The 15,954-nt window shown below is 42.2% G+C and overlaps 1 protein-coding gene across 1 annotated transcript in view; it reads right to left on the bottom strand.

The window, feature by feature from the left end:
- The window catches only part of ADRA1A (adrenoceptor alpha 1A), a 103,751-nt gene extending 88,016 nt beyond the window's left edge, over nucleotides 1-15,735 (bottom strand). Inside the window, exon 1 of the mRNA XM_077780124.1 lies at nucleotides 14,853-15,735. Within this exon, the coding sequence (XP_077636250.1) occupies nucleotides 14,853-15,735 (883 nt within the window). The remainder of the gene's footprint in view (nucleotides 1-14,852) is intronic.
- Between the last annotated feature and the right edge of the window lie 219 nt (nucleotides 15,736-15,954).

Below are 15,954 nucleotides of genomic sequence, written 5' to 3'. Positions count from 1 at the left end.
CTTCTGAGGAGACAAAGCTCGTCTTTTCTTTGCCACATGAGGACACCGCAAGACACCAACCATCTGTGAACCAGGAGGAGGGCCAAGCCCCTGACCATGCTGCACCTTGATCTCAAACTTCCCAGCCTCTAGTACCATAAGAAATAAATGTCTGTTGTTCGAGATGCCAAGTCTGTGGTATCCTGTTAGAGGAGCCTGAAGTGATTAAGTGCCTATCCCATCAGATATGTCAACTACTTCATTTCTTTTTCCTACGAAGAGGCGTGTTAACTCTTCATGTGATTCCTTCTAAACCTCCTATGGTTATGGCCGCAAGAGAAGGCTTGGCCTCCTGGGCTATACAAGAACTCCACCACTGTCTGACCCTATAGGTATCTTCTTCTAACTGCCCCATCTGGAACCACAAGCTTTCATGGTGCCAAAGGAAATGGTCACACATGGGATTAGGTGAATTTCTTTTTCACACTCTGATATCAGTGCAAGAGGTACCTGAGCCGAGGCAGTGAAGTCATAGTTAAATTGAACTTCCTCATCCCCTCTATAAGTTCTTAGTAAATCTAAAAGAATACAAACAGTTGATAGTTTACTGTGATTTATCACTGCTGAAAGACATTAAGAAAGGGCAATATCAATGAGCCAGAACCTCTGGGAAATTTCTGAAAACTGCAGGTTGGTCACAAGCAGCCTCAATGAAGGACAGATAAGTCCTCAGTTAATCACAAGAAAAGGAGGTAAAGGTAAGATATTTCCCAATGACTGTTCAGTGACACCTCCAGGGGCTTTGAATAACACAGGAGACACACGCAGACCCGGGGTAGCTTTTCAAAGACAAATATCAGTTGTGCTCAAGTGTCAGAAGAGTATGAATGCTGAAGTTCACATAGGGTGAAGCCCTATGAGTGAAAAAGCCCTATGAGTGAAAAGTGAAGCCCCTCACTTTTCTCAGGCAAGGTCAGCAAACAAATAAGGGGAGGCTCTCACGGATGTGAATTCCAGGGGGCCAGTCATGCTACTGGAGGAGAGGCCACCACACCCCCTGTGCCAAGCAAACAGGACAAAGAAACTCTGCTCCGTAAAACTGAAACCTTTTCCTTCTGCTTCCTTCTCTGCTCCCTGTGGATAGACAGGTCTGTACCCTAGCCAACCTAAACTACAACAGAGATAATTTGTTTCCTTCTCCCCTTAATCTGGGTCTGAACGGTTTGCACAGGGACCCACCCAGGTCCAATTAGAGAGCCCATTTCATGTTTCATTACCAGGTCATCCTTAATGAAGGCTGAACAGAAAGAGAAGGATTACTGTTCACATGAAAGTCTTCAGCCATTCAGTATATGAGATGGATCTGAGAAGTCAGAGCCAAGGCCCACCTTTATGACAGTAATATGTAAGAAAATCTCTAAGCTACATTGAAATGGGGCATAAGGGGTGGTTGGGTTTGTAGAATGAGTGTAGGCAAGAGGGACGAGATAACAGTGTGCCAATAAAATGGAGCAGAGCAGACGGAATGTGGGGAGACTGTATTACTAAGCCTAACACAAACGTGAGACACTGGAATGGAAGTCAGAAGCAGATAGTGAAAAGATGACTAATATGGGAGGGGGAAACAAAAGGAAAATGGGACGATACGGGAGACCCAAAATACAGTTAAAAATGAATTCCAAGGGAAAGAGTGAAGCAGAGGAGGTGAAAATTAACAAAGTGTCCTTAAATTCAGTGGGGAAAAATGTGCACTGTGTTCTAGGCAATAGCAATGGAAATTATTCCCAAAGCAGAACCTGCCAGGAGACATTTTTTAAATTTGACTGGGAAAAAGAATTCTATAAGCTTCTTGGCTAGAAAATATATACATCTACAAAGAGAATACTTGACAAAACAAACACAAAAACAATAGTCAAGTTGACCTCAAGTCATGTATAATGTGCTAAATACCAAGAGACAAAGGAGTAATGACAGTATTTTGAGATTAAATTTTTTAAATTTATATATATTGTTATATTTTATTTATATATTTTTTTTATATGGGGCAGCTGGATGGCTCAGTCAGTTAAGCAGCTGACTCTTGATTTCAACTCAGGTCATGATTTCATGGTTTGTGGGTTTGAGCCCCCAGGTCGGGCTCTGCACTGACAGTATGGAGCCTGCTTGGGATTCTCTCGCTCCCTCTGCCCCTACCCCACTTGTATGTTCTGTCTCTCTCTCAAAATAAACAAATACTTAAAAAAAAAAAAAAGAAATTACATACATCTCAAGTTCTATACTCTGAAAAGTTGCTGTTCATGTGTTGAGGCTCAGGCATTTAAGAGCTTAAAAAATGTGTTTTGCCTATGGTTTCATTGATAAAATTTTATTTGGTGTTATACTCTTCTGTAGTAGCATAGTAAATACTTGAAACCTTGTGAGCCATACAGTCTCTGAAGCAACTCAAGTCTGCCGCTGTAGCATGGAAGTCGGCATGGATGGTTTATAAGCCAGTGGGAATGGACGTGTTCCAATAAAACTTTATTTACAAAAACAGGCCATAGTTTACTGGTCTCTGTTCTACATGATAGACAAAGCAAAATCCCGAGCCCATGAACAAGTCAATCACAGTATATAATAGTATTACTAAACTAAATTGTAGAAAGAAACAAAAGCAAGGTAGATAATACAATCATCTAATAGCAATAATCTAAATCTAAAATGCAAAATTTTATTAACCCAAAGATGTGAGTTTCAGAAGGAAAAGAAAATCGAAGTGTGCTAAACTTCTTTCCTTATGTGGGCAAAGGTGACTGACAGAAGTTGTGCTAAGACACAACTGAAAGTTTAAAAATATTCTTTTGAAAAGCTCTAAGATAACTTCGCATAGGTGTAAAAATAGGAGACGAAACCTTTCCAAAACATTGAAGAATTAAAAGGCAAAGAAAAAAAATGGTCCAATTTGCAAGAGAAGGAAACAAAGAAAGGAAGAAAGTATAAAGCAAGAGGACAAATGTCAAAGCAAATATATCTGTTACAATCGCTGGAAATTAGTTAAATCCTTACTAAGAGACAAATACCCAGATTAGACACATAGACTGTAAGAAATTTATGCAATGCAAGATACACAAGCTGAAACATAAAAAGACAAGCAAAGGTATGTTGGCAAATGCAAACAGAAACATATTGAAGATTACAGTACTGATTTTTGCTTGTACATATCAAGGAAAAATAAATAGGACAAAAAGTCTATATTTAATGAAGATATTATTGATGCAGTCTTTTAAGTATCAAGCAACTACATCAACATACATAAACCAAACCTATTAAAAATATAAGAATAATTGGAAGACTTCTTCCCAACAGCAGTGGGAAGGTTTCACCATACCTTCCTCAATATTTGACAAATAAAGTAGATGATGAGTAAAGATAAAGAATAATGAGTTCGGAAGATCTTAAAAACACCACTATTAAAGCTTAGTTAACATATACCTATGAAGTATGAAATCTATTAAATACGCTAATTATTGATCATATATTAAGTCATAAAGAAAACCTCCATAAATTCTATAAGCTCAAAATTATTTAGTTCACATTTTCTAACCACAAATGCAGTAAATCTGAAACTGATTTTCAAAAGTGGAAGATTCAAAACACAATTATTTGTTAAATAACAACAAGGACACCACTACAAATCCACTTCTGTCTAAACAGGACAAAGGAAACATTAACAGTGGAAAGACAGAGCAACTCAATGAGAGCATGGCTTAGCAAAACATAGGGCAAGGAGCTTATCTTTGCTTAAAGGAAGAGAAATAGCTTTGACTGTTCTGAATCTTAGACAAGAAAGAACTAAAGTCCTTGAAGCAAACATTCTGCACAAGTTTCTATAAAAAGGCAAAATATAACCAGAAAATATATAAGAAAGACATTTCTACAGACTAAATTATTGCACCAGAAAACAGATTAAAATGATGAGTAAATCCAGGACATGGGTTATTTTAAAAAACTAGTAAGATAGAAAATCTTCCAGGGTTATCTCGATGAAGATTAAAAAAAGAAGAAGGAAGGAAGGAAGGAAGGAAGGAAGGAAGGAAGAAACAAAGAAACAAAGAAAGAAAGAAAACATAATCACATGATTGGGAAATGAGAAAGATAGAAAAGAAATGAAAAATTAAAGCATTTCCTGGAGAATTCTATTGTAAAAATGTTAAGCCTCAATGAGAAGGAAAATGGGAAATAAGAAAACAAAGATTATCAAATCTGACAATCAAAATAGACTACTATCCATGGAAGAAATAGAAACCAGTCTCCAAGAATTACATCCATAAAAGGAGCTGTGCCCAAATGTTTTATGGGCAAGTTCTTTCAAACCTTGAAAGAACACATAATTCTTATGCTATTTAAACTGTTATGGATCGCAGGAAAAAAATGAAAATTGTCACAGCTGGCTTTTTGATGTTAACATAAGCTTGATACCAAAATGTGACCAAAACAGCATAATAAAATAAAACAATACACTCCTTCACATAGAAATACAGAGGTAATCCAGAAATGAAATATTTAGTATAATGCAGTGGTATAGAAAAGAATAATGCCACTGATTAGATAGAATTGAATCCAAGAATACAAAGATAAGTTAATATTGCAAAATAAAAGTTATCAGATCAGTGTCAGTGAGAAAAGCAGATATTGATAAGTATCAAAAAAGAAGCATTTGTCAATGAAGCAGCATTTCCCAAATCCACTATGATAATCTGTTTTCCAGGAAATGTTAGCAAGTGTGATGAAAAGTACAATGTAAACAATTTCAAAAGTCGTTTGGGAAATAAATGGAGTGACATGTCATATTTCACAATGGAAGGTCTCGGCATGATAAAGATGTCATTTTTCAAATTAATCTAGACATTGTAACACATTATGATTAGTACGTGACAGGATTCGTGTGCGGTGAGGGCCAGTGAGGGACAGGGCGTCACTTGACAGAATGAGTCCAAGGTTTTTCTGGAAGAATAAATGTGCAAGGACGGACAAGATAATTCTGCAAAAGAATATTCTTCCAGGGGCCTTAAACCAAAAAATATTAAAATGTATTATGAAACCACAAAAGGTAAAATAATGTATAGCACTTTCCAGTCACTATGATGTATAGCTGAAGCTCATTTATTAGTGTATTATAATACTACAAAAAAAAAGGAAGAAACAATTTTAAATGAAAAAAAAAATCGTGGCACCAAAACTAGAGTGGACAAACAGATAAATGGGACAGAAGAAGGAGTCCTAAGATTCTTTCTAGTATCAAGGTGGCTTTCCAAATAAGACAGGAAAGGATAGATTATTCACAAAATTTTTGATTTTGTGAATCAAAATCTTTCGAAATCGATACAGTTAGACTTCACCTACAATGTGCAAAAATAAATTTCAGGCGGATTACGAGTGATGCTCTAAAAGAGCTAGGAGAAAATAAAGGTTCTGACTGGTATCGGGAAAGATCTCTCCAAGCATCCCTAAGAAGGCACAATTCATGGAGAAACAGATTAAAATATGTGACTACATAAAAATTTTGAATGTCCAGATATTTGAAAAAACCACAAAACCCATAAAATGTGAAAAACCCAATGGGAAACATAGTTGCTAAATATGTACAAGAATGATAATATCACTAAATACTCCTCATCTTTATTCACATTTTAGGAAACCTCTCTTTTTGTCTGCAATCCATTTGCCATTACTATTCCACAAAAGGAAATGATTCAGAGGAGTGACCCATTTAGCCAGAAAAAGAAAGGGAAAGTCTTCCCCAGCTACCCTCTACGGGTGAACTGTGCCGGAAATGAAGAGGAAGGTGGTGGAAAGAGGCAGCTGGGTGTCTGCTCTCAGCTCCCCTCTCAACAAGGCCCTTGGGCATTTAAGATAAAGGTGGGCATGAACATGATTTTTTCCACTGTCCATTCTGGGCATCTGTGAGATGGCACATGACAGCTACCATACCTATGAAAGTCACAGCCAGCATAGCTGAGCAGAGAGCAAGCCCAGTCAACATCCTGTAGCATGACAGGGTGGGGTATGGCAGGATGTGGAAGGAACCCACAGGGCTGCCCGTGCCTTGAGACAGGGGTGAAACAGTGGTGAAGATTTTAGGAGCAAAAGGTGATCAGGGGGGCAGTGGGGACAAAGTGACTCTCAGGCCAATGGCAACAGAGCAGATATGTCCCCAGCCAGGAATGAATGGAATCACAGGCAAAACTTGAGAGTCTGAAGTCTCAGGAAGGACTATGTGGGGCTGGCTCGTCAGGTGAAGTAATGGGCCACCAGGACCAGCCTCAGAGTCATCAGGGGACAAGAGCATGCTGGGGGCTAGGGTTCAGTCACTAGACTCCACCAACCTCCTCAGTGCAGGATACTAAAAATCACTTAAGGGTCAGCAGAGAGCCCTAATTTCCTATCCACATACCCAAGAGATGGTGTGAGCCCTACACCTGGTTAAGTTGTAGGCAAATCTGAAAGGCTTGTATTATTCAAATGAAACTGAATATATAAAGAAAGTGCTTGAATGATCGGATCAGGCTGAGCTTATTGGATTTGACTAAAAGTGTGTGTGTGTTTCTGTGGAAGTTCATGAAAAACATCACATCAGTTTTTGTAGGATAAAGAAGCCACATTTTCTCAGCACTATCTGATCAGCGCATGAGAAAAAACTGGCAACTTGGTATATACTATAAATAAGAGATTAGTGTCCTCAATGTATAAAACAAGCTTACAAATAGAAAAGAAATAAAAATAAATGGATTTGTAAAAAGTGGCCCAAAATCACAGACAAGCAATTTCACATTACAAGAGTTGAAATACAAATGACTAATAAGAAAACAGGGAGAAAGTTTTCAAGTAGTAAAGAAATATGCAGTTTAAAAATGAGAAGACGCTCTAAAAATGTCCAGCTGGCAAACCAAATAGCAGTGTTAAAATACATTGAACCTGATAGATAAGGAAAATGCCTTAGAAATGGGCCCTCACATCCAAACCTGAAATCATGAGGCAACAAAACACAGCAATGCCTTAGTCCCTAAGTGTCGTCTCCTTCAAAGTAATGACTTGCCTGTCTGTAGCCTGACTGGAAAGAGTCAGCTTTGTTCAAAGCATTATTGGAACTCATTCTAGATATTTTCTGAGCCTGAAGCACATTCTTTTGAATATGACAGTAAATCTTCATTGACAGTTTCGTCTTGTGGAAAGAGCCAGAATTAATTTAAAGCCAGGTCTGATTATGCTATTTGTGATCCGAGAAAGGTTTTCTCGTAAATCTGCTCCAGAGGCAATGACAAAGCAGCGTTCCAGAACTTTTTAGCAGCTCATGGAAGTATCTGCAACCATGTGTGAGAAGGATGGTGCTTGGCAGGACACCTTTCACCTATCCTGTGTAGAGGTCTCCCACTGGTCTGTCCAGAGTCTTCCTCCTATTAAGCCTTGAAAGTTTGAAATATAGGTTTGTTCCTGGTCAAAAACTCATAAAATACCTCTAAAAGCTTACTTAGTCTGGTAAGCTTTCTCGAGCTTCATTTGTTATTAGTTATCTTATAGCCTTTCAGTTCTGGCTACACTAGCCATCTGGAAAATCCTCATGGATCAGGCCAACCTTGTTAGAGTCCTTGCCCATTCTATTGTCCCCTCCCCCTTCTGGCCACGGAATATGTCCCCATTCTGCACATCTTGGCTCAAAGGTCAAGCCCTCCTTTGTGGCAAGACTTTTCTGCGCTCCCTGCTCAGGGTCACTCACATCCAAGGTGTATGCTCTCAAGGCACCATCCACACCCCCCTTCACTGTACGTAGTCTGGATTTTTTAATCAGACATTATTTGATTAATATCTATCTCTCCAAAGAGATGTGAAGCCTGCAGGAAGGCTAGGACCCAGACTGGTTTTACTTGGTGCATTGCCTAAAGGCTAGCACTTAGGAAGCTCTCCATAAATAACTAGCAGGTGGAAGAGAAATGTTATCTGATATGCTTGTGCGATAGACACAGCACAAGATGGTCAGAATAATCCTCCCGCCCTCTGTGCATCTGCTACTCACCCATCAGGACATAAATCCATGTCCTTGCCCCTTGCACCCATGCTGGCCTTGGGCCTTGCTTTCACTGCAGAATGAGACAGCAGTGACACGGGCCAGGTCTGGGCTTCGCTCTTCAAAGGCCTGGCAGCGTCTGCCCTGGCTCTCTTGGAGAGAACCGCCATGCTGTAAGAAAGCTGGTCTACACCACCAGAGGAAGCGAGGCTGCCAATTCGGGGAGCCAGCCCCAACCATCACATGTACTGGGCATTGACTCATCCCTGACCCACAGAACCATGAACCATAAAATAGTTGTTGCTTTAGGGCTACTGTGTTTCGGGATGGTGTGTGGTACAGCAGGAGTAACAGAAATGGGCCTCTGGTCTTAAAATTGTTATGGCTCTTAGATTGTCTTTACCCCTCATCTCTAAGAGGTCAACCTTCTCTGAAAGAACCAGGGGCCTGACCCCATTGTGCCTGCAACAGAGCAACACAGTCTCTGGTGATCTCGGGCATCCATAAGAGTCAAGGCCATGGTATGCCATTGTATGCACGTCATTACATGCATGCACTTGTTCTGTCTCCTTGCTGTGGTTCACACATCACCACCTGAAACCATGTTATGTATTCCACTGAACACATTTTTAGCTCCATTAAGGGAGCTTTTCTTGTTTTTATCTCCAGCGATTCTCTAGCTGCCTGGGACATAGTAGATGCTCAGTGAAATCTTGCTGAACGAATGAATCCTTCTTTGCCTCACTGCTTCCACTGGATTAGCCCCTTGCCAGTTCTGCCTTCTCTCCAATGTCCCATCTTAAAACACATGCTGGGGCACCTGGGTGGCTCAGTCGGTTAAGCATCTGACTCTTGGTTTCAGGTTAAGTCATGATCTCATGGTTTCATGAGTTCGAGCCCCATGTTGGGTTCTGGACTGGTAGCTTGGAGCCTGCTTGAGATTCTCTCTCTCTCTCTCTCTCTCTCTCTCTCTCTCTTTCTCTCCTTCTCTTTCTGTCCCTCCTCCATTTCCACTGCCTCTATTTCTCTCAAAATAAATAAATGAACTTAAAAAAAAAGAGAAAGGAAATGACATTCTCCCTCCTCACTACTGCATGCTCTGCTATCTTTTTAATTTTAACAGAACTATCAAATATTCTATGTCTACATGAGCCACAGCTCTGCCTCACACTGCCTCCTTTGGCTCAGAGAGACTAGCAATGCCTACTGCATCCAATAATGCCTGTTTTGTATTTCAACCAGATAACTTGTCCAGAGTTCAGACACACAATTATGCATTCAATAAATATTGCTCCCTTCATCCCTTTCTTGCCAATGCTCTCTTGCTCAGACCTCCAAGGGCATCTATCCCTCAGAGCAACATCCTTGTATGTCAGGAATGGTCTGCAAATCATATGCATTCTGATAAAATTCACACATATGGCCATCACAGCACTGTGCTAGGCAGCTGACCTGTATCACATCTCCTATTTTATGAAAAAGCAAGTCAAGCTTTAAATCTCAGGCCACCGATTTTCCCACCCAGCACACTGACTCTGGGACTAGCGGGTTCCGGGCAAAAAGATGATATAGGCAAAGATGATGCACATGCTTTAGGCACTGGAGCTTCCCCAGAGGCATATTTGTTTACCTGTCTTGCTTTCACAGAAGGCCAACACCTTCATATTCTCCCTAGTCATATCCATGATCAAAACCTGGCTTCTAAAAACATTCACTCCAAGGTATACAGGACTGATAACATCCTCAAATGTGACACCCCTCCACACATGGGATTCTGAGTTTCAACCAAACATTTAGGATGCAAAAAGAAAACAATCAGAGCAAGACATGGACTTGAGAGTGGGCAAGTCAGAGTCCTACCTGCAATCACACTATTCAGTCCAGCAAATCCACCCAGTCTTGATGGGAGGAGCAGGGGAAGAGCAAAGTGTGGACTCTAGGAGGAGCCTTCTCACAATGTAGAGGAGCAACCTTCAGCGATGAAGTAGAGAGCGCTCACTCACCTGGTTATCCTGAGCTCATTCCCAAACGTGTGGGGGCTTTGCTTCTCAGCTTTCCATGCCATGGGCATCCCTGCCTGGCTTCGTTTCTAATCTCGCTGTTCTCTGACAGCCTAGCTCAGACTGATAACCTATTCTTCCCAAGAGAGTACTAAGTTGTCATACTTTTTTTTTTATTTTTTTTTATTTTTTTACAAATAGTTTATTGTCAAATTAAGTTGTCATACTTAAGAGCTTGTGTCCATAGTATATGAGAATATAATGTCATGTTTATTCTTCTGTCCATATTTTGCATGAAAAATGTACTAAAGACAGTTGCTAAAAACAAATAATATTTCACTGATGGCTCAGTGGAAGTAATGCAGATTTCAAGTAAATAATGATACTTCTAGAAGCTTCCACAGTGACCAATAGACACAGTGAACTGTCATATTCCTTAGCACTTCTATTTCTATCTTATTTACTAAATTTTTATTTTGAGAGAGAGAGAGAATGGGGGAAGAGCAGAGGAAAGAGAGAGAGAGAGAGAGAGAGAGAGAGAGAATGTTAAGCAGGCTCCACATCCATCGTGGAGCCCAATGTGGGGCTCAGTCTCTCGAACTGTGAGATTATAACCTCAGCAAAAATCATGAGTCAGACGCTTAATTAACTGAGCCACCCAGGCGCTCCCTTAGCACTTCTAATATCACTTCCTACACTTGTGATAATTGTTCCTAATTTGTTTCCTTAACTAGATTGTGATGCCCTTGAAGGCAAGGAATTTGCTTTATTCATCTTCTTCTAACTCAGTGCCTGGTACTTCATATACAGTCAATAAACCTGGAGGAAATAGTCTGTTGCCTGTTTAGTGGCATGAAGAAGCTGTGGACCACAGATAGGGTAGGTTTAGGGATCTTTTACCATACTGAGCAGCAGGTCAGGCTGCCAAATATAAGTTTTCCATTTCCCTCCTGCCACACCCAATTTTAGGATTTAAAGGAAGCCCAGTGATTCTGGGTGCTCTTGTCTTTCCATAACTCTCCTCCACTGTAAGACTTCACCTTAACATTACTAACTCCCCAGGAGAGAGATCCAAGAGGGAGGCCATGGTTAGACCAGAGCCCACCTTCCCCTAAGTGAGCTTAGGACCCAGCCCATCTCTCTGAAGAGCTCAGCCACCACAAGAAATCCCAAATCCCCAGTCTCCTATCATCACCTGAGCTTAGTCCACTATCTGACTCTACTGGATTCCTAATCTGTTCCAGTGCATGCCCCTGCTCAAATGCATGTCTTTACTATGGCTCCTAGGTACAGTCAGTCATTGGCAACATTCCCTATAACCCTCAGCCTCTTAGCTGTTAAAGTGTAATGCACAAACTTTTTGACTGGTCTTCCTTTTAATTTATGATTGACAGTAAATCTCAAATATGTCCTCAGGACTTCCTGGTGACTCTACTAAATTGCCATAATCTATTTACTCTCTCGCCTCACAGATGAATATTTCACATCTTCTTTTGCTCCTCAAACCAACTATCATTTCCTATTCCTTTCTCACTCATAGCTGATGATCTTGCTTCTTATTTTGTCAAGGACATAAACATACACCAAAGAGGTGATTACCTCTCCCCGTCCGTATCTGCTTGCCTCTGTGCTTATAGACCCCAACTTCCCCTCGCTTCCCCACCCTCCACTTGAACCCCAACTCCTCCCTTGCCTATACTATCAGTACTTCTATTTCATCATTCCATCAGTATATGGTATCCTATCTCCCACCTTTGGAAATTCTCTCCAGATCCTTCCGGCTATACTCTATTTCTCTGCTCCACTGTCTAGGAAAACCTTTCCCAGGAGTTGTATCTTTTCACTATTCCCACTTCTCCATCCCTCATTTTCTCTAGAGAGCACACAGGCAGGCTTTTCTCTCCATTCCTCCACTGAGACTATTCTCAGAGGACCTCATCATACCACCAAGGACCTCCATATGGCCAACTCCAGTGTTGATTCCTGGCCCTCCTCTGACTTGGCTGAGCAGCTGCCTGTGACACAGCTCAATAGTCTTGCCTTCTTGAAACATTTCCATTTGGCTTTGGGATCAACACAGTCTCCTGGTTTTCCTCCTGTTTCCCTGGCTGCTCTCTTCCAACTTCTCCTGCTGATTAGGTCTCCTCTCTCTGGCCCTCAACTACCAAGACTCAGTCCTTACCTCTCTTTTCTCTCTATATGTCCTCCTTTGTAGATCCTTATACTTCAATGGCTTTAAATATATTGATGTGTTCCCAGTTAACGTGGTAGTCCAGCTTCAAATTCATGTATCTAACGGCCACTTGGAATCTCTACTTAGGTGCCGAATAGATATGTGACTACATGGCATGGCTACATGGCTACACAAAGTAGACACTTGTAACTTCACACCCACACCAGTCCCTTACAACCCGGTCATTCTCTGGTTTTCCTAGAGCACTGCTGTTTACCCGAGTGCTTAGGCCCCAGACCAGGAAGTTATCTTTAATTCCTCTCTTTTTTCTCATACTATATGTCCAAACTTGTCAGCTCCACATTTGAAGTAAGTACTGAGCGTGATTACTTCCCACTCCTCCACCTGCTTCACCCAAGTGCAAGACATCACTGTCTTTCTACCCGTGGCTTCTCTAATGGCCTCCCAACCTGTGTCCTTGCTTCCACAATTGTCCCCCCAAACAGCCCACTCTCCACCCAGCAACCAGAGTGATCCTTTAAAACTATAAAACCAGCCACTCCCCTGCTAAAACCTGTCTAATTGGATGGCTTCCCATCACGATTAGAATAATATGCAAATTCTACTTGGACCTAAAAGACCCACATTACCCTGACTTCCTCTATTCCCACAACCCGTTTTTGAACCTGTCTGCCCACTCTGTAGGTAAGCCATGCTTGCGTCTTTGCTCTGCCTTGCACAGGTCAGGCTCTTTCCCATCTCCATACTCGCCGTCCCTCTGCCCAAAAAGTCCTTCCAGACTTTGCAAAGTTCACTCCTCACTTCAGTTAGGTCTCTGCTTAAATATCACCTCTTCCGAGAGGACTTGTCTGACCACCCACCCTGTGGTCCTACAAATCACTATCCTCTGATCCTGCTTACTTTTTTCTAGTGTTTAGCAACCCATGACTTCTTAAGATATATTTATTTGTCTAGCTCCCCCAAAAGAATACAGACATTTTACTGGCAAGGAGTTTGCTGCTTTGCTCCAATGAAGTGTCTAGAACAAGTGTTCAGTATACACTTGATAAGTGCATGGATGCAGGAAAAAATGTGCAAACTTCAAGAGGAGGTAAAAGATGGGATGCAGAAAGATAAGGATGCAGGGGCTCAGGTAGAGTGCTATTTAAATAAATTCAAAGCTGTGATGTAAGTCCAGGAGCAGAGTCAGCAATAATGACAGGTAGGCACAATGGGAAGTCAGCTAGTGAACTCAGAAGGGCCTCTGAAGCAGCTCTGTCAGATAGAAATTTCTGCAACGATGAAAATGTTCTATATCTTTGCTGTGCTGTCCCAAACAGCAGCCACTGGCCATATGTGGTTATTGAACACTTGAACTTTGGCTAGTGGGACTGAGGAACTGAATATTAATTTTCTTTAATTTGCATTAAAGGGCCACATGTGACTGATAGCTATGGTACTAGTGAGACTCCAGAGCCTGATGAATCTCCTCCCCGCACTTGTGATTTCTAAATAATAACACATACCTCACTGAGTTGTTGAGGGGATGAATGAAATGAAAAGCCTGGACCAATGAAACAAAGTTGGTCCCCCAAATTAATACCTATTATTACCACAGAGTTGCAAATTAAAGTGCTTAAATTTGGCTCTAATGTTCCAGAAACAAACTTTTATTAATTTTTATCATATTTTTTTGTTCATTAGAGCTAGTGGATAACCAATGTGTGGGTCTGTATTTGAGCTCACAAACTAAAAATAGCAAACAACCATTTTGGGATCTCACGAAGGCCTTTCAGGGATAGATGACTATTCCAAATGGATCCTCTTGCTGATACTTACCACGAGCTAATTAGTTTTGACAACAGCTAATTTAGCATTTGCAAAAATTGGATTTGTAACAGGACTGCATTATTTTCAAACAGTGTCATCTGCAACCTCCAGAAGGTTCTTGGATAAGAGACTGTTTTAATACTTACTATTAAAATCAGGGGAAAAGTATTTACTTACAGGAAACATGATGTTGAATTCTTTAAAGCTTAAATTCGTTTGGACATAAAATCATTTTTTTTTCTGGTCAGTGGCTTACCACACTTTCTTACATACTGAGTCCAGAAAATAAAATTAACGCAGATATAGAACATAAGCAGACCATTATGACTAACCCTTAGGAATAATCGAATCCAACAATAAAATTACACATTTGTTCGGAATAAGGACAGTGCTTATTTTTAGGCCAAGAGAATTTAGCAGTTCAGAGCAGCAGAGGTGAAAATGGAATTCCACAGCCCTGCCTAAGTGTGTGGTGGAGACTCTGAGACTCCAAAGAAGAGGGATCTATTTAAATTAAACACATGCTTACAGGCATTAAGAAAAGTTGACGTTCTTATTAAGGAGACCAATTAATCTGCATCTGTTGGAAACCACTTTACAGTAGTTGAAAAGGTGCCCAGGGACATACTATAAATGAGACTGGAGAAGAAAGGAAACTAAAATGTACTTTTCTACCAGGCAGCATTTCCTAGATGCCGCCTCACCACCTCTGGCTCTGCTATTTGAAATGCAGATCCCTTTTCTACCACCCCTGACCTTGAGACTGGGTATCCGAAAGGGAAGAGGATGAAGATCCTTAAATACAAAGATCCGGTGTTTAAAGACTTACCGATGGGCATCACTAAGAAAAAAGGCAGCCAGCAGAGGATGAAGCAGCCGACCACGATGCCCAGCGTTTTGGCTGCTTTCTTCTCCCGGGAAAATTTGAGGAGCCTCACGGAGAAGTGTGTCTTGTTCTTGGCGCTGGACACCCCGCTGCCTCCTACTGGGGCATTTTTCCGATGGATGCGGAGCGTCACCTGCTCCGAGTCCGACTTGTCAGTCTTGAGGCCAGACTTGAGGCCCCGGCTTTCCCTCTTGGCCACCACGTAGACCCGGCAGTACATGACCAGGATGATGGTCAGCGGCACGTAGAAGGAGCCCAGCGCCGAGAAGAGCACGTAGCCCGGCTCCTCCGTGATCTGGCAGATGGTCTCGTCCTCAGGGGCCGGCTGTCTCCAGCCAAACAGAGGCCCGATGGAGATGACGAGGGAGAGCGCCCAGACACAGAGAAGAGCCATGAGGCCCCTTTTCTGTGTGACGATGGTGGGGTAGCGCAGCGGGTAGCTCACACCGATATAGCGGTCGATGGAGATGATGCAGAGTCCCATGATCGACGCCGTGCAGCACAGGACGTCCACGGCCGCCCAGATATTGCAGAAGACCCTGCCGAAGGCCCAGTAGCCCAGGATCTCGAAGATAGCAGAGAAAGGCAGCACCGTGGAGGTGAGGAGGAGGTCGGCCACCGCCAGGTTGACGATGTAGTAGTGAGTGACCGAGTGCAGATGCCGGTGGCAGGCCACGGAGAGGATCACTAGGATGTTGCCCAGCACACCGAAAATGATGAGACTCCCCAGGATCACCCCGAGCAGAATGGCCTTGGATACGTTCACCGGTGCTGGCGGATGGGTGCAGTTGGAACTGTCGGAGGCATTTCCAGAGAGAAACACCATGGTCCCAGCCGGGGCCGGCGAAGTCCGGCTCTCGAGAGCCACCCCCGGGGCGAGGGCGGAAGCGGGAGCCAGGGAGCAGAGTCAAAAGGTCTCGGCTCAGGGGAGCCTTGCCCGCTGGGGTTAGCTGGGGGTGAGAGAGGGCGCGTGGGTGGGAAGCAACCCCGGCCTGCCCTGGACACCCTCAGAAGGCCACGCAAAACGGCAGGGCATTAAAGGAGA

The sequence above is a fragment of the Crocuta crocuta genome, unplaced genomic scaffold (genome assembly GCF_008692635.1).
Source record: "Crocuta crocuta isolate KB4526 unplaced genomic scaffold, BGI_CrCroc_1.0 scaffold395, whole genome shotgun sequence".
Classification (NCBI taxonomy): domain Eukaryota; kingdom Metazoa; phylum Chordata; class Mammalia; order Carnivora; family Hyaenidae; genus Crocuta; species Crocuta crocuta.
This window is presented reverse-complemented; position numbering and strand designations above follow the sequence as displayed.